Raw genomic sequence first — 19,442 nt, 5'->3', positions numbered from 1 at the left:
TTTGGGAAAATTTATAAATAAGGGATGTAGATGAATAATTAAACCTTGAACAGTTCTACTGGGTTCTATCAGGACCTTGGAGAGCTCACTGCAGAGATGTAGAGGCTGGATCAACCCTCAAGGAGAGCAGTTATGAAGAGGACCACGTGATCGTTAAGATCCATTGATAATTACACATTCTAAACTTAACAAGACTATAGAATTTAAAAAGTAAAATTAAAGTTGAGACTCTTACATAACTAAGACATATTAAGAAGCTTTAGAAAGGTCAACTTCTAAGGCTATTAAATCTGGCATTTAATTAACATTTCAACACTTATTTAGCAATATTGAAAATTATCAAGATTTCTGGAAAAGATATGAATGGAAAATATCTGTCCAATTAAAGAACTTCATTCAAAAATTCAACCACTAGCAGTTAAAAACATAAACGATCTGTCTGCCTATTCAATCATGTCCAATTCTCAGAGACTGCCCAGATAAGTCTCTTCATGATTTTTCAGAAGTGGATTATCATTGCCTCGTTCCTAAGACTGAGAGAAAGTGACAGGCCCAAGGTCACCAAGCTGGTTTATGCCCAAGGCAGCATTAGAACTCATGATCTCCCATTTTCTAGCCTGCTACCTTAACTCCCCTAAAACCAAAATGGTTCTCATATAAAATGTACTGCAATTTTATAGATACATATAAATGAATGTATAGTGTTAATATTTTTATAAATTTAACAATAAAGACCTCTATACTTGCCAACAAAGTTAATTTTGGGTGTAGATATCTTTTTTACAGCAATGTTAGTTGGAACTATTGTAGTTTTGTTGTTTGATGTTGTACTAAGTAGCACATTGGCAGAAGGAGTAAGAATTTTCACTGCCAAAGATGTAACGGAAGAATTCACAGTGTTGCTGCTAGTTGCGATATTTGAAGATACAGCTGCTGGCTTAGAAGATGATGTTGCTGATGTAGCCTGGGTGACAACATTTGGTTCAGTTGAAGGAATGGGTTTGCCAAGTTTAGTATGCAGCTTAACCACCTAAAACCAGTAATAAATAATTAATAGATTATTTAACAGAAATGATAAACATGCACGGCTTATAGATTTATATTGCTAAATATGTAAAGTTGACTTAAAAAGTCTATCAAAAAAGAATTAAGAAGGGAAAAGGCCTACTTTTTGGTGTTTAGCTCCACGAATATGAGCAGCATAAGCATCAGCTCCTGTGCAGGACACATCACAGAGCTCACAACGCAACTGGTTTTGAGTCCCACGAGAAGAAGCACTGTTACTAGTGGTGTTCTGAGATACTTTCAATGCTGCTTCTTTTTTTTTATGCTTCTGACCCTCCAAATGTTCTTTATAAGTCTAAAATATAAAACAAAAGAGATTAGTACATTTGTTATATTATTCCAAGTTTTATGTAAACAAGATGAGGCAATTCGTAGGTTTGCTTTTGAAAAGGTACAAAATTAGTATTATTATGTCATGATTTTTAATCTCCAAACTTGCTGAAATGTTCTAAAAAGAATTGTTGTTCATGTAATTTCATTAGAAAAGTTTGGATTTACATCTTATAGCAGGTAACCACCTGATCACTTAAGCTGGCAACATTAGCAATCGTTACCGTGAGAATGTGCCTATCCTAACCTTCACCAGAATGATAAAATTTGATTCTTAATAGCCTATATATCTGTAGTAAAACAGATTACTCATAGTTTTGTACAGTTTTATACATAGACACAAAAGACAGTTTGATGTAGCAAAGGCAGTAGGCTAGAAACTGGGGAACCGTGAGTTCTAGTTCCATCTTAAGTACAAAGCCAGCTGGGTGACCTTGGGCCACTAATTTTCTCCCAGCTCTAGGAAGGAGCAAAGGACAAACTACTGCTGAAAAACCTTGCCCCCAAAACCGTGCAGGAGTTTGTCTGAACATCAGACATGATTGAATGGAATTTACATCGAGATGCAACTTATGAGAAGTTTGAAAGACTCCTGCACCTACTTTGCATGAATACTTGGATGGGCTTGGATACTTGTCTATTATAGAAAAAGCACTGTCATGCAAATTCCAGTCTTTCTGTTTCTTATTGTGGAAGAGGGCGCCTGGCAGTGAGATATACGAGAATAGTGCCACTAGAAAGCACCCATTCAATTAGTATCACTGAATATAGACTGACTTCAGGTTTATGGAAAGAAAATCTCTGTCCAAAGTTACACCTTTGCCAAATGATATGAAATTATTTTTCTATCTGTTGATTAGGAACACAAGATATTGTAAAGTCTGAAGGCAGGTTCAGGTGGCTCTCCTTTTCTGGGAAGGGAAAGCTTATCAGTAGAGATAGATCAACCAAGCATAAATATGCATCCAATGAGATGTGAAATGGGCCAAAAGTTAAGTGCTATCTTTGATGGCATTCTACAATGGAGTATAAGATTTCCATAAAACCCTGGTGTGTATCATAACATTTTTTGTTGTTCTGGGGAATTATAAAGACAATTGATAGAAATCTTAATCTTAATCTTAATATAAATCTTAATATGGCATGTAGATAATTTGGAGCACATGCTGTATATGGAAGTTTGCATTCTTGGTCTCTAGCGGCAAAAAAGGAAAATGGAAAGCTTGATCCAAGATATGTATGACCATTTATGCTCAAGTTTCCTATGCATTACCGATAAGCCCTTTCCTTTAATTTCAGTTTCAATTAAATGTGCTTCAATGCCTCTTTAAGCAGATTCTTCTGTTTAAACAAGCCTGTGATTACAAGCTGAGTGCATGTTTTGGGGATTTATACAAGTTAAGTCCTAGTTGCAATATCCAAGGACACTGTTCTAGCAAGAAATTAGATACATCTGACATCTGCTATAAAGAACACAACTTTGGCCAGTTTATTTATCTTCTCTTGCTTCCTTTAGTTCTGAAATATAAACTAGAGAAGCTGCTTTGAACAAGATACAGTGGTTAAAGGAGTCTGGAAACCAATCAAAACTATAAACCTGCAGTACTTTGTCATGCAATGAAATCAGAGGTTAATCTAAGTTTTAATAGCAGATTCTGCTTAAACAAAAGCATTCCAGAATAGTGTGCATTTTGTTCTGTATAACAACAAGTCTCATGGTGTAGATGAAGCAAGCTTGATGAAGTTGTTCAGATTATGTGAGAAACACCTTGAATACAATTACTATTTGTACTAAAGAGAAAAATTGAAATTTATTGCAACTGAAAGAACCCTGAAGACTCTAACTTCTTTAACCTCCTTGAATACTTCCAATATATAGTTTCATTTAAAGTTCAGTGAAAAAAAAGTTATTGATACCTGTGGTCCAGCACAGCTGATCTTACAAACATCACAATAGTGGATCTGTGGTGGTTTAGGAGGCTGTTTTGGTTTCAGTTGTTTATTTTGGAATGGTGCCTTTTTAGTAAAGGTGGTCCCTGTCCAGGCAGCTGTTGCAGCGGCAGCCGCTGCTGCCGCCGCTACTTGTTTTTGCTGCTGCTGCTGCTGTTGATAGTAAGATGATGCAGCTGAATACACTGCAGCTTCATAACCCGAGTAAGATGTACCTTTAAACAACAGAAAATTCAGGTCACATTTATGAGGGATACAACCCACAATTCATCTTTTAAGGAGGGTTTCAGAATTAATATAGCATTTGTTAAGATAGCTTTCGTCTTTAAAAGAGTGTTTCAACATGAATATAGTACAAAAAAATCGGTAATTTATTTATCAAATTTGTAAGCCACCTGACTCTCAATGACCTTGGGTCACTCATAACAACTAAGACAAGGGGAATAACTGATATAAAAAATATGGTGAGAATGACAGGCTGGTCAGGAAAGACAAAGTGTCTTTATTCTCCCTTGCCAAAGACCTGAATGAATTATTCTCCCTTGCTAAAGACATCTTCAAGGCTCTTCAACAGCAGGGTGGGGACAATCCAGGTTTCTGGGGGAACCGCATTTCAGAGAAAAGGCATTGCTACAGTGAAGCTATACGTAGCTATACATTTGTAGTTATACAAAATTAAACTTCCTTTCAATCTACTGCATATAGGCAAGCTACTTTACAACAGGGCAGAGAGGAGTGACTTGCACTATAATACAAAATCAATAACATCTACAACATAATAGCATCCATAACATCAGTTGCTGCTCTCAATTTGAACATCTTCCAAATATAGACTTTATTTCTTGGAATTCTGCAGACATTTCTGAGAAAACTGAGTTGAACTCTATACAACTAGACAATTTACTGATACTCTTGAGATAGGATGGGAAGGGGTAATTCTGAAGGATTGAAGATTACAATTTGTCTGTTCCATCCATATATTGACCTCCTATTATCCTGTTTCCAGCACTGTTTCATTCAGGAATTTTCACATCATTATGTGTACCAGTATAACTTTTAACAGACAGACATGCCATATTTGGTAAGGCAATTTGAAATTGGCTTGTTTTTACCAAGTCATATCAGGGCCAAAACTAATCTAAAAGCTGCCATCCCATAATTATCTCAAAAGTAGCCCTGCCACAATCCAACTCACTTTTTAATAAATATGCACAGGATTAAGCTGCTTAATATAAATATTCCAATGTTAATTTGAATGTAAAATCTAGGTTTTCTACAAAAGTCAGAAATAGTAGAACCTCTGGACACAAACACTATGACCATGACCAAATTGGGTTCCAACCAAAAAATGCACATTTTTTTCCCCACAGGCAATTTCCCCTTCTGCACCATTTTTTTTTTTGTAAGTGCCAAATTTCCAAAATCAAGTTCAGGTCACGACCAAAGTTATGAAATGAATTATGGTTGTGACCAGAGGTTCTATTGTATGTCAATGCTATATTTTTTATAGCTCTGACGTCTCTATTATATACACCTGACAAATCATTTCTGTCCTGTTTAAGCGTTACTCACCGGAATATGTAACTGCTGTTGTACTATACGTGGCACTTTGGGTATATGAGGGAACCACAGTCGCTGCAGCAGCGACAGGTTGCACAGTGGAAGATACTGGATATATAGAGAACGTAGTAGTAGCTGGACTCGGAGTGGCTGGTTTTATGGCTGTTACCTGTCGAGTTTGCTGGGCTTGAGTGTACTGAGTAGCTCCTTGGCTGTAACCAGCCTTTGGAGCTAGGTAAGAGCAGGAAAAAAATTACACATTAAAATTAAGAATCATCCAAGCTGTAATGTTAAAAAGCAATTTCCTTTTTTATCTTATTTTATTAATATAACAATAAGAGTACAAATCCTACCCTATCTTTAAGTTCCATTAATATATATTTTATAACATTTTAATTTAAGAGCACACCTTTCAGAAAAAGAAATTCCCTGCTACAAAGTAGCACAGGCCCAACTGCAGAAAAGGCTGATGTCCTGTGGTTTAAGTTTGCATGGCTGAAGATTTTATTGTACTGTACTTGTCAATCAGATCCCAAAATATCCAAGAAACAATATAAAGTTTGTAACTAGTACTTTTTAATATATCTTACTTAATAATCAACCTATTTGCAATAACATTTTTTGTTTAGCAAAGCATATAATTTGATTATACTGACTTAAGGTTAGGATGACATATTAGTTTTATTAATAAACTTGAATCCTCTGAAAATTATCAGCACAGCACTACATTAATGAACTGATCTGCTAAAAAACACTGAATGAACTACTTTGGTCATAATATATCTTAAATTCACTCAAGTGTCAATTAAGAGACTCCTAACTATTCCTCCTGAAAACATGAGCATCTGAATACTTACCACTTTCCTGGATATGCACTCTGCTTAAGGAAGTTACAAACTTAATTTATGGAAATTTTAAAGTAGTAAAAAGTGGTCTAGGACTGTGCATTCGAACTGCTCTTTCTCTCGAGGAAGGCATAAATTATTACTTTGGTTCTGAGAATTTTTAGATTTTTTAAAATGCTAACGTAACTCTAATGTGACTGTTGCCATTTCAGCAACAATACATCTTTCAGCACTAGGGAAAGTGAAATGACCAGATACAACAGTGCTGATATCCTCTTGGTCACTTCTACCAAGCAATGTCATCTGATGGGACCCAGGAAGTGTCCTTCACAGTTCCCACCCAGTGGAAGAGCTTACCCCTGAGATTTAGATGATGCTGACCCTACTGGCCTTTTGTACGATTCTTAAAATCTGGCTGCTCACTTGGGCACTAGGAGAAAGTTAAGTAAGCTCATTTCTAAAGAAGGAGGATAGCATACCGATTAGCATCCTGCTAATTTGTATTGCTCCTTTGACATGTACTTTTAATGATTGTTTTTGTTTGTAAATGGCTCAGAGTCATCATGAGTTATATGGCTATACAAGGTGATGAAATAAATGAATAACTGAACCACTAAAACTTCTATTATTATAGACATGATGGCGCAGTGGTTAGAATAAAGTATTGCAGGCTAATTCTGTTGACTGCCAAGCAGTTTGATTCTCAGCAGTTCAAGACTGGCTCAGCCTTCCAAGGTTGGTAAAACAACGACCCAGATTGTTGGGGACAATATGCTGACTCTGTAAACCGCTTAGGGAAGGCTGTAAAGCACTGTGAAGTCTGTGCCATTGCTATTTGTCACATTTGTAAAGGCTACCCAATTCCCCAAAACTCTAAGCGCTTACAAAATATCAAATATATAATTAAAATATAGCTAAACATAACAAAACCAAACATAAATATCCAGAAAAGCCAACAATGTAATATTTTTAAAAATGACAAAGGCTTCACAGGTGTCCTAATCCCAGACTTACGCCCAAAGAGGTTAAGGAAGGAATTAGACACGGTCCCAAATCCCTGCAATAAACTATTATTTGGTTTTTAGAATGTTTAGACTTTTTAAATTTATAAGATAAAAACAAAAGGATTTGAAACTCACCTGTTTGATAATACGATTCAGCCACAGAAGGCTGTGGTTGGGCAGCAGCTGCCACTGCAGTCGCAGTTGGCTGCTGATAATATTGCTTGCTGTCATAAGCTACAGCTGGAGCAGTAGATCTAACATAAGAATAGGAGTCCTGAAGAAATATATAGGGAAAAAATGAAGACCCTGTATGGGGATTTCAGTTGTAAGGAAAATTAACTGCCATAATGGAATTTACATGAGGGAATCTTTGCAGGCTCATGTGCTTCCTAAAAACATACTTCTAAGGTTTGTGAAACTCTCCTAAAACTTCCTAAAACAGGAGGTTTTCCCTTTTGGAATGAACTCGAATCCAAGACTAAATTTGGTTCCTTTTCTTCTTTCAACTATTTTCCAACCCAATTTTATGCTTTTAAAAACACAAGTAAACCATTGCTTTTTAAATAATTTAAGGATTATCCAGAGAGAAGGATAAGATGTCCTTGTATAAAATTTAAATTACATTAATTATCCTAGGATTTAAGTCATGGATTACTACTGAATCATTTTTATTATTTTAATCAATGTTTACTGCATAATCAATGCTGATTATGCAGTAAAGGTTCAGAACTTTTGAGAAAGCACACATTTCCTGAAAATATTAGACAAGGTAAATATAAGACTGAGTTCAAGATCTGGTAATGATATACTTCACTTCAACATTAATTCCCATTAAGACTGCTTAATACCAATCTTTCAATATTTTAAGCTACAAATTGAAATAATTGGTTAAAGTTTTGAAGGACATAATCAAACTTTCGAGAATTATGTGTACTCTGTAAAAAGTCATTTCCCGCAAATTATATTTTTTCTTAATACATGAAGTTGCAACAGCTAGAACTTTAATAAATATTGAACAAAAATAAGGGGAATACTAGGACAAATCTACACAAAATGTTTAAAAATCTTAGCAATAGTGAGAATAAGCGACATACAAAATTTGTATCGATATATAATACAGCTTTTCTCTGCTATAAAGTTTATATGCTCAAAAAAGATATTCTGAGGTTTATGTTTTCTAGTTACTTATTTAGAAATGTACGATATGCAAATTCCCAGGTAAATCTATATTACGTATTTAAAAAAGATATGAGGCTGAGAACTGACTCAAATTATATTGGATTCAGCAATGTGTAATTTGTTCCTTGTATTAAATTTTCCATGGTTTAATTTTGAGAAGTTCTTTAACGTTATACATTCAAAGAAAAAAAAACAGAGCTTTTCATTTTATTCCATACTTATCCAATTGCCCATTTTTAATAAGGAAAAACTGTTTTGATGTATATATTGCACTAAGCCATGATATATTTTGTTTGGGCTTTGTACATTTTATGAATTTACCCACTGAAATTATAAAATACAGCACTATAGTTTAATATATATTATAAATACAATTCTTGGTGTTGGACTTCAGAGTTTAGTGACTGTAGACTAGAGAACAGATTTCCTGACATTTCTATAGGAGACACCAGTCCTCATCATAAATCATCTTGGTTAAAGATCAATCAGAAGTCAGGACACCTGGCTATAAAGATAGGCGTCCAATCAGTTCCTACTTCAGTAGCCCATGGTTCGTATAATAGACCATCTTACTTGTAAAGATTGCAGCCACAGTTGCTGGTAAAACATCAGGAAATCTGTTGTCTAGGCCACTAAATCTGAAGCCAAATACTGCCCCGAACAGGTACCAGCATAAAAACCAACACAAGTAAATTCTTGGTTATTCAATAAATCATGGTTAAACAAAAAACTGAACTGCATCATTAGTGAATGATACTTTATCCATATATATTTACCTGGTAATTCTGTGTGGTGACTGGTGGAGGTGGTGGTGGAGCTTCCTGCTGTCTCTGTGTGTAACCATAATCTGTTGCTGTATGAGCTGTAGGGTATCCTCCATAGGCTGCAGCTGTTGCAGCAGCTGCAACAGCCACTGGAGCAGGCCTGGCTACTGCAACTGTTGCTGCTGCTGGAGCATAGGCTGCAGTAACTGTGTGGGCAGCTACAGGAGCCTGATGAACAGTGTAGCTTGCAACTGTAGTTGGATGGGAATAAGCTACACCTGAAGCCGGCTGTTGGCTGTAATAGGAAGAGGCCAAGAAATATCATTATGTAGTAATGAAACCTAATACCCAGCAAATATGCTCTTAAATTGTTAAAGTCTAAGTAAATCTGAGAACAGATAAACTAAATTAAAAATTCAGTATTATGGATCTACTGTACCTAACAAAGTACATATTAAGTGATATCACGAGCATCTATTAGTGCAAGTCTATCTACAAAAGCAACTGATTCCTAGTTATCTTTTAAAATTAGCTTCAGAGAACTGAATTTGAGAGGCAGAAATTCTAAAGGTTCAATTTATCAGGTGGAACTCACATAAATTACATTTTATTAGAAGTATTTAATAAGGCCTAATTTTATAGCTTCTCAAAAGCAATCACATATAATAAATTCATATTATACACCTGTACGTTAACATCAAATTCATACTTTCTTTTTTTTAGATTGAAAAATTCAGCTTTCCAAAAGGACTGAATGAGATACAATGGACAAACCTCACAGAATCATACTGCTGAAATGTTTCAGATAAGCATGAAATTCATAGTGTTGCAATTAATTCATTTTAACTGTGAACCATCAGGCGATTTGAGAATCATACAGCCTTCTACATTTAATAATTAATGAACAATAAATAATCCTGCATATAGGAATCTGCTCTTAATTTTTGTAAAGAACTTGGTAGTTTTGGATTTAATAATACAACTAAGAATTAACTATTCAGTTCCAAGAATAAAATATTTATTTCCCTCAACAAACTTTGCAACTCCGACTAGCAGATTTGCAACTATACAATATAAATTCATTTAACCTTTTAATCTCAATCTACATCACATTATAAAAAAGTAATAAAAATGTGTACAAAGATCCTGACCACATATCAAAATATAGTAAGTCATTATGATGAATCTCCTAATACAGATTCACAGACTATCTTTATATTACTTTTACAGTATTTAAGCATAACATGATGTATAATACCCAAATAAATTCAGTAAGAGAATATTTGCAGTGTTTTATTTAATAAAAATAAGTTTTGTTATAGCACAGAATGAGTAGCCTTAGTAACGTTTTTTTTCTCTAAGGCAGGCATGGTTCTGTTACCATTTTTGTTTTAGCAAATCTGTTCCCCTTGCTTCTGCAACATCATGCAGAGCCAGTGATCGAATTTGCAAGATCTTTCACTTTGAAATCCTTAAAACTCTTAAGTCTTTATTACCACTATGCTACTATTTAGACTTCGCCATTTCACTTACACTTTATCTTCCTGATTTTCTACCAAGGGATATATTGGCCATGGGCTATGTATGTGTAAGTAATGTTTTTATTTAATGATTCATTTTATTAAATTTATTAGACTATCCATTCTAAACAACCCTGCTTCTGTCCCCTGGTATTAAAGTATGAGAGCTGTTGGGTAGCCTACAAACTGTGTGCGTATGTGTGTGTGTGTGTCTGTATACACACACACACACACACACACATACACACACACACACATATTTTCTGTCTTTTAAGTTAAGATATGCAAGGTAACTACAGCGTTTGATTAACAGATTCACAAGTGTTCCTGAAAGTTCTGTGTCCTATGGTGGCTACAAATATGTCTCTAGGTTCAATTCTAGTTACTGGTAGTTACTTTAAGGCATAGCATGGGGCCAAATTATTTGCAGACTGCTACACAGAATATGCCTTACATTACTATTAGCAGTTAGAAATATGTATACCGTCTCATGGAATACAATTGTAAGAAATAAAATGTTTATTCCTAAAAAGGCAAACATGTTTATTAATTTATACTTTGTGACCTTCCTTATTGGTTTCCAACAAGCGAAATCAATGGAGAATCCAGCAGGAAGCCCCAGGTTGCGGTCATGCAAGGTCCTTGCTTAACAACAGTAAGGAGGAGTGCCAAAACTGCTACTGCTAAGCAGCATTGTCATGTGGTTTTTAAAATTATGATGTGTCCCCTAACGATGGAGTTTCTGTCAGTCTCCCAAGTAGACCAGGTGGGAAACATGACAAAATAAGCTAAGTCTACTTTACCATAAGGCAGGGGTGTCAAACTCACATCATCACAATGGCATCATGTGATATATTGGGACTTTCCCCCTTTGCTAAACCAGACATGGACGTGACCAGCACAAGACGCATCTGGCCTCTGGGCCAAGAGTTTGACAGCCCTGCAAAAAGGCTACATTAACAGAATCTTGTAAGATTTGAAAGTACAAATCTGCTGCCATTTCTTTTTACCTATTTAGTTAAGGTACATCCTAAGTTTCTTTCTCTACCAATTATTCAATTGCAGACTCTTCTCCCTTTTATCTGATCAGTACTCTCCTCAGCATCTACGTCCCCCACCCCTTACATTCTCACATTCAGTTACATCTTCTGGTCCCAATTAGCAAACACTATCTGTATTTAAACATAGTCTTGTAAACTAACCTATAAAAAAATTACCAAACTACTCTTAAATCACCATAATCCAGGAGAAAATTGATACTGTTTGCAAGAAATGTGATTCTACTCAGAAAAACCACAAATAGTAGAAACAAAGTATGTTTTTTTCATTCTCAGCTACCTGTAGAAATACAATTCCTAACAATTCGTTACTTACACACAATTCAGGAAGAATACAGCAATAATTAAAATAACTTCCTGCATTATTTCAGTCCTAATACATTTTGCATTTTGAGTTCTTATATGAAAAATAAAGTACTATATATAATGTAGTAACAAGAGCAGTAACAAATTTAAAGCAACAATAAATCTATCTACCAAACAGGCAATTTTTTAAAAACATATTTCCTAGTCTTTGAAAATCTGCTTAATTATCTTTCCCATCCACCTACGGGGAGCAGAGATGGAATGAGAGCTTGGTGTTTCAATGGCTAATGCACTGTATCACCATGCTGCAAGAATGTAAAAGCAAACAAACAAGCCAATTGTGGGATCACAGGACCTTGAATCTTCCCTTTTTCCTTCAGCATAAGACAAAACAAAAGAACGAATTGTTAGATAATGCAAAATGTTCTGTGTGGGAGTAACTAGGCTCTTAAACATTTTTCTTCCCAGAAAGGGTTCTGCCAAACTTTCAAACTCTTTCCCTCCAGCAGCCATTTTATATTACCTCAAGAAGGCTTTACTGTGAGCTACTGAATGAAATTCTTACTCTGGTATAATTGCATGAAGAACTGTGATCTAGGGTTTCTAAGTGATTCTGAGGAATTCAAATTAGAAACTATCTGAGAAACAAAAAACCCTCAATCAAAATCAATAATTTTCTACTGAGTACAAAATTCAGAATATTTACAGGTTGTCCTTGACTTATGACAATTGGAACAGAATCTGTCTTTGACAATGCAGTTGCTAAGCAAGATGCCTGTATAACAACTTCACTCAAGTGGACACAATTCTAGTTACAGCTGTTAAGCGACGAAACAAGAGCCGCCTGCATTTCTTTCTGCCCCCCTCTACAGCAGGCTGCAAAAATGAAGTTCAAATCTTCAGGATCTAAGCTTCATTTCTTCAGCCATTTGAAGGAGTTCCACTTACCTCCTTGTGCAGAAAAGAACTCCTTTGAGGGGATGCAGAGACAGGGCTCTGATCCATGGGGCCTGATCTGTTTCTACAACCTTTTCCGAGGAATTCTCTTCCCTGCTGTATGTGGAAGAGAACTCGTCCACTGGGTAGGACAAATAATGCAGAATTGCAAAGGTGCAAGTTTGGTTTCTCCAGCCCAGCACACAGGTTTCTTTCCATACATGCATGGAGGGGAGGGGAAATTCTTCAGCAGGCAGCAGCTACTTGCAACCTTTTATGCCAGCTTCCCCACTGGCTTTCTGAGGAAGCTAGCAGAAAAGACTGAAATGGTGATCACAAGATTGTGGGGTGCTTGGCAACTGGTTGCAAGTGCAAAGAGGTTGCCAAACACCCAGATCATGATCACATGACCACAATGGGGAGAAGGGTCAATGTTTTATGTTACATGTTTTGGAATTACATTATAAATTTGAACGATCATTAAATGACTGGTGAGTAAAGAACTATCTGTAATGAGTTGATTAAGCTGTCAGCATATCATTACATGACAAGGAGAATCTATTAATAGCCATTTTCTAATAATTATGGAACTGGAAAAAGAATTTTGGGTTTGTACACTCATAAATGACACGTGCATTGGGAAGTTTTGCCAATCTGAAAATTCTGTTTTTAATATGATTGAAAAAAATATCCACTGGATTCTTATACACGGAACAGAATATTCATATACTCGAAGGTGTAAGTCTCCAATTTCTACAGAATTCTAAAGAAATTTCTTCCTTTTCTGTGAGAGAAACCAGATCAAAGGAAGTATACTGAAAGTTTTCCATATTATTTTTCAGAAATACAAAAGCAGCATCCTAATTTTAATGCCGGAATTCAAAGACGTGTGCAGAATGTTCCTTAATGTTCCTCGCTTGTATCCTTACGATCTATATTGACTGTTTCCTAGTATGATTTGATTGCTTATTGTACCCTATGACTATTATTAAGTGTTGTACCTTATGATTCTTGATGAATGTATCTTTTCTTTTATGTATACTGAGAGCATATTTGCACCAAGACAAATTCCTTGTGTGTCCAATCACTATTCTATTCTATTCTGTTCTGTTCTGTTGTTCTATTCAACACAGAACTTTTTTGTCTTCTCTTCCAAAGCCTTTCAAAAATCTATGAAAAGCAAAATTTCAAAGCAAAGAGGAAAACAAACAAAAATCCAGGATCTAGTTTTGGTCAGTTTGAATTCAATAATATGCCATAATTATGCTCAATAGTTGCAATTTGCTCCTACTGCCACTAGGAGCAGCTAAGTGAAAGTGGTAATTATCAAATAGCTTTACCTCCAAAGAGAAATTTCTAATTTGTCACTTCGCAAGCCAAGAATCATAACCCAAGAATAAATCCCAATTTGTTAAGTGAGTAATATACCAAGAAAACAGTTATAAAACTAACAGAAATGTAACATTTTTTGTTTATTTTAACCAAATTATGATTTCCTAGTTATTTTAATTGTTGGTAATTAGAGCAAGCAACCAGAAGAAATTACTAGTGATTCATATTTATTAATTAGTAAAGGATTATCTTATTACATAATCAACTATCCTCTATGTGAAGAAAAGCTGTTTTCAGACTCTCAGATTATTTTTAGCTAAAACATGCACTTTTAATACAGCCTGGAGTAAAACACGTGGAATAAAAATATAAAACTAAATAAAAAAATATGTGTTTACTGTAAATATTCCCAGGGTGAACTATTAAATATTATTTAAAACTTTCACTTCTAATACCTTATATTAGAAGTGTTATACTTCTAAAATCCATAAAACAAAAGTAAATTTGTAAGCATTCAGTTAAAAAAATTTTACAAGGCAATTTCTTTTAATTTACCCCAAATTCAAATTTAATTTTTTTTTCAAATGTACATGAAAATGGAATGAACTAAGGTGAAATTACTAATGCTATCACTGTATTTACCAACTACAACTTAAAATCATGATACTTTCATCTGACTAAAACTACATGGTCCAGAATTTTTTTCTAATAAAAAGCCCTATTTCTTAAACACAGGAGAGAGACTGACCACCACTGCATGTTCAAGATTTAGATACTGTAACTTTTCTTTCACTGTGGATATCAGATTTTAACATATAATTTACTACAAGTAATTTCTTGGGTCTCTAGAAGTCATTCAGTTTCAGACTTCACCTTACAAATTGCCCATAAGAATTCAGATAATCTCAATGAAGAGATTCTTTTTTCTAAAATATTATGAAATTATATAATTATGCCAAATGTTTGCTTATGCATATTAATGTGTTATTTTAACACATTTTGGTTAGTTTATTTGCTCTTTAAATGCCACTGAATTAAGATTTTTTTTCTCATTTTGTATTTTCTGCTTTGCTTCCCTATTTTACCTTTCTCTGTTTAGATGAGATTTAAATCAGAGGTTCAAGGTATGAAATCTTAATCGTTATAAAAATATTCATGTCTTTAGATATGGGCATCAAAATGTAGCTACAACTTTCAGAAAAAATCAAATGAGCCAGTTGTTACTTCTTATCCCAATCTACCTTTGAGTTTTTGTGAATGTATGCAAAATAGTTCAAATTCAAAATGACTGAAGCTTGAAATGGGCTGGTCTGATATTAGCATTAGTATTCTGACCATGCCGCATATGTTTTGAGCATGAAACACTGTGAATTTGGAAATACCATTTGTATTGTAAAACATTGCCATTATTATAAATATAACAGGAAAATAAATTATCCTGCAATCACCACAGGTTCTAGAGGAAAATATAGGTACAATATGATTGCTTTGCCTCACCCAGTCACCTTTAGTGAGACAGGCAGCTATATAAATTTGAATAAATGAAACGAAATATTTGTTACCATCATTTTACAATGCCAGTATCAAAAGGAGAAATGAGTAGTAGCAGAAATTGATAAATGCTGCATTCATCAACTTGCCTAGTGTTCATAAAGATGGAGCAAGGCCCATTGTAAGATGTCCCCCTTTTGTGATTTAAGACTTCAAGTATGGAGACATTTACAAATATACAATTAGAACATGTTTTCTTTAACTGAATATTTGCTGAAGTGTATAAATGATGTATTTACATAAACATTTCTATCCTGCACATATATTTCATGTACATGGAAGGCAAATTCCATGTGGGATATTCCAGTCCCACTCTACTTCAAATGAAAAGCTGCTTTTCCAAAGTGTCTCCAAAAACGTTATAAATTTTCATTGGGGGGGAGGGGGGGCTGAAGTCAGTTAACTTGCTGAAAGTTATTTCAGCATAGGCATGGATGGACTATCTTTCAAAAGTACAGAACTTTGGTTTTGTATTGCATTCTTCCTGGAACTGTATGAGAAAGTGATTTTATACAGTAGATGTTCATGTTAAGAACAAAAAGATACATAGCTCAGGATTGAATTGTGTTTAGTCCTTAGTGCTCTCGGATGGTTGTTTTCACGGAGACCTTTCATTACCCAGCTAAATAACATCTTCAGAACTACAAGTGGGATCTGCTCCATTTATTTAAAGTAGCTTCCCGCCCAGTTATGGTTTCTCCCTGGTAAGTCCCTCAACTGTTTTACTGCTTGATGGCCTGAGGGTGGTAGCTCCAAGGACTCTACATTTCAAATTTTGCATTCGTGGTGGGCATTTGTTTTTTATTAAGATTGTTTGCCATTCACTTGCTAGAATTGAAGGGTCATACATAAATCGGGAAAGCCATCTAAGGCACAGAAGAAACGCACTTCGGGAGAACTTCGGGTCGGAAACCCGTCGCCATTTAAGCGGCTCAAGGGCTACAGGGACGTGGGTGCGATTGAGCGACGAAGTCTCCCCACAGCATCCCTTGGCTGTCCTGCATTCCCTGCTCGCGGGCCCCGGTGAGAGACGGCTGAATAACTGCGGGGACGGGTAACGGTTCCCAAATCCTGAGTTTGGGTTGGGGGAGAAGGGGTCGAGGTCAGGCCGGCTCCGAAACATGCCGGAGAGGACGAGCGGCCGCGCGCGATGGAGGCCGCCTGCCCCTCTCGGGCGCCTGCGCCTTCCGCGCGGCCCTCCGCGTGCCCGGCGTCAACAGCCGCCCCACACGAGGCGGGAGCGAGGTCAGCCGCCTTCCCCTCCCAGGCCTCCCGCCACAGACCGAAGCGCCTTTTATCACCTATATTGAGCAGCGGCCCCGGTGTGGGTGAATCCGAAGTAGTTGCCGGTGGCCATTTTGGCATCTTCCCCCAGCCGGCTGGGCACTGCAAGCGACGACATGGCGTGCAGGACGGGAGAGAAAAAAGCCTCGGTCAGAAACAATTCCAGAAGAGACGCGCCCCCCACCCCACCCCGGCTTTCGCCTCCCCCCCCCCGGGGGGGGGGCTTTCCCGAAGCCATTACTCACCATAGGTAAAAGAGACTACCGGGCATATGGGAATCATGGAGCCGGGCTGACCGAAATGGCGGCGGGGTTGAAAACTGTCTCGGTCTATCGGTCACGGTCTTTGGCCGTCGCGCGCGATCGCTAAGTCGCCTCGCCGGTACCCGTTCGCACCATCCACCGACACGGTTCCAACGGCGTTGTGAAAGAGCCAGGCCTCGCCGCAGCGCATGCGCCGCTTGGGACGGGCGAGAAAAGGCCGGCGGGAAATGTAGTTCGTCTGCCGGGTTACTTACGCTAGGTCGTAGCGTTGGGTGCGTGAAGCCACTCGGGAAATGTAGTTCTCACGGTCAGAAAATTGCTCCTTATTTCCAGGTTAAATCTCCTTTTTTTAATTTGATTTGATTTGTCAATTGTTTACAAGATAATAAGTATAAGTGTATAGTTATGAATACATGAAATGGGTACATACAAGAAAAATAAAAAACAATAGGACAGGGATGGTAGGCACGTTGGTGCGCTTATGCACGCCCCCTAGAGACCTCTTAGGAAAGGGATGAGGTCAATAGTAGACAGTCTAAGGTTAAAGTTTTTGGGGTTTGGGGAAGAAACCACAGAGTTAGGTAGAGTATTCCAGACATTGACCACTCTGTTGCTGAAGTCGTATTTCCTGCAATCATATTCTACAACGAGTAGAGGAGTGGAGAACTCTTCTTGTGAAATATTTCTGGACTTTCTCAATTGTGCTAATATCAGGTACGTAATGTGGGTTCCAGACTGATGAGCTGTATTCGAGTATAGGTCTAGCAAATGTTTTGTATGCTCTAGTTAGTAGTGTGATATTACCAGAAAAAAAGCTACGTAGGATTAGGTTAACAACTCTTAATGCCGTTTTGGCTATGAAGTTACAGTGGGCTCTAGCACTTAGATCATTAGAGGTGAGTATTCCACCTTCCATCATGTTCAGTTTCCATCCATTATTCCTCGTCTGGCCTACAGGTGCTTTAGAAAATGGCTTGACCCCTTCCTCTCTGTAGCAGCCCCTCATATATTGGAAGACTGTTATCATGTGTCCCCTGGTTCTTCTCTTCAATAGACTAGCCATGGCCAGTTCCTGTTCTTCATAGGTTTTAGTCTCCAGTCCTGTAATCATCCTGGTTGCTCTTCTCTGTATTTTTTCTAGAGTCTCAACATCTTTTTTTAGTGTGGTGACCAAAACTGGATGCAGTATTCGAGGTGTGTGGTCTTACTCAGGCTTTATAGAGTGATATTAGTACCTCACTTCACCCCAATTGTATCTCTCTGTTAATGCAACTTAGGATTGCATTAGCTTTTTTGGCTGCTGCTGCACACTGCTGGCTCATATTTGGTTGTCCACTAAGACTTGTGGATGTCTTGCGGATGCATGATATATATCACGCTAACACTGGTTTCACACATTGTATTAAGTCATAGCTTGCCTGAAACATGGTTTATTAAAAATGGCTGGGTTAATGTATTAAATGATTGCTTATATAAAGGATGACATTCTTGCAAACCATATTAAATAGGTTGGAGGAGAATAAAGTGCAATAGAAATCTATATAGTATTCCTTGTGCAGATAATCAGTTTTTGAGGTTGAAGAGCTGTCAGGAACTTGGGTCTATTAATTTATACTGGATTCTGAAAACAATTGTTCTTAATCTGCAATGAGCATCCTTCCAGCAACAGGGGGGGCAATTCAGGGTTGCAAGGGCCTAATTGGGTAAGGCTGTTCCATATAGGTAGTCCTCTACTTAAAACCACAATTGGGACAGGAGCATCCGTTGCTAAGAGAGACTGTTCTTAAGTGATTCATTTTCAATTTTATGAACTTTTTAACCATGATTAAGTGTACCATCCTGGTAGGTAAATGAATCACATGGTCATTAAGCAAATCTAGCTCCCTTCATTTACTTTGTTGGAAGCCAGCTGGAAAAGTTGCAAAGTGAGTTCATATGACTCTGGGATACTCCGTCATAAATACATGCTGGTTGCCAAGTAACCAAATTTGGATCATGTGACCACAGGGATGATGCAATGGATATAAATATGAAGATCGGTTGTAAGTCCCTTTATTCAGTGTTGTAACTTCAGATGGTCACTAAATAAATGGCTGTAACTATATGTGTGGCTGGATAGGTTTAGGGAGTATTTTAAAAAATACACAAGTCTTAAAGGCAATGGTCCCTAACCTTTGGCAGCCCAATTGTATGAGGGGAGTTTAATACTGTATTATTTTTCAACATAGTCTGGCAAATAATTCTGAATTCATGGATCTGTAAGAGAGTCCTAGGACCACGCTTTTAAGAAACTGTAGTCTAGGGAAATGGTCTAGTTAAAAGCATGTTTCTCTGATAAATATGTCAAATGAATAAATATGCTATCAGCAGATCTCACTTTATCATTCTATACGTTATACTATTTCTGCACTCTAACTTCAGCATGTGCCAGTAGCATAGCAATAATGCTTCCATGTATTTTTCAGCAATAATTTCTGTGTGGAAACTTAACTTTC

At 36.8% G+C, this 19,442-nt stretch overlaps 1 protein-coding gene and 1 non-coding gene across 5 annotated transcripts in view; both read right to left on the bottom strand.

Annotated features, from left to right (window-relative positions):
* The window catches only part of ZFR (zinc finger RNA binding protein), a 41,402-nt gene extending 24,215 nt beyond the window's left edge, over positions 1–17,187 (bottom strand). For 2 of the 4 annotated variants that reach the window (XR_015742399.1, XM_087927405.1), the window contains exons 1-8: positions 16,930–17,187; positions 16,702–16,786; positions 8,710–8,992; positions 6,890–7,028; positions 4,918–5,136; positions 3,313–3,560; positions 1,169–1,360; positions 736–1,030 (exon numbers count right to left, since the gene is read on the bottom strand). Coding sequence is in view for 2 of the 4 variants with exons in the window: in XM_087927405.1 (XP_087783531.1) it covers positions 736–1,030; positions 1,169–1,360; positions 3,313–3,560; positions 4,918–5,136; positions 6,890–7,028; positions 8,710–8,992; positions 16,702–16,786; positions 16,930–16,966 (1,498 nt within the window). In the remaining 2 variants the exon portion in view is untranslated. The remainder of the gene's footprint in view (positions 1–735; positions 1,031–1,168; positions 1,361–3,312; positions 3,561–4,917; positions 5,137–6,889; positions 7,029–8,709; positions 8,993–16,701; positions 16,787–16,929) is intronic. The other 2 variants (XR_015742400.1, XM_026715515.2) reach the window with 1 other exon arrangement.
* Positions 10,009–10,149, bottom strand: LOC113449508 (small nucleolar RNA SNORA66). Its single transcript, XR_003375831.1, has one exon. It is a non-coding gene; the product is annotated as a small nucleolar RNA SNORA66 (small nucleolar RNA).
* Positions 17,188–19,442: the final 2,255 nt, after the last annotated feature.

Source organism: Pseudonaja textilis, chromosome 2 (assembly GCF_049901715.1).
Source record: "Pseudonaja textilis isolate UNSWEBS1 chromosome 2, rPseTex1.2, whole genome shotgun sequence".
In the NCBI taxonomy this organism is placed as follows: Eukaryota; Metazoa; Chordata; class Lepidosauria; order Squamata; family Elapidae; genus Pseudonaja; species Pseudonaja textilis.
The sequence above is the reverse complement of the archived record's forward strand: the minus strand, read 5'-3'. Positions and strand labels throughout refer to the sequence as shown.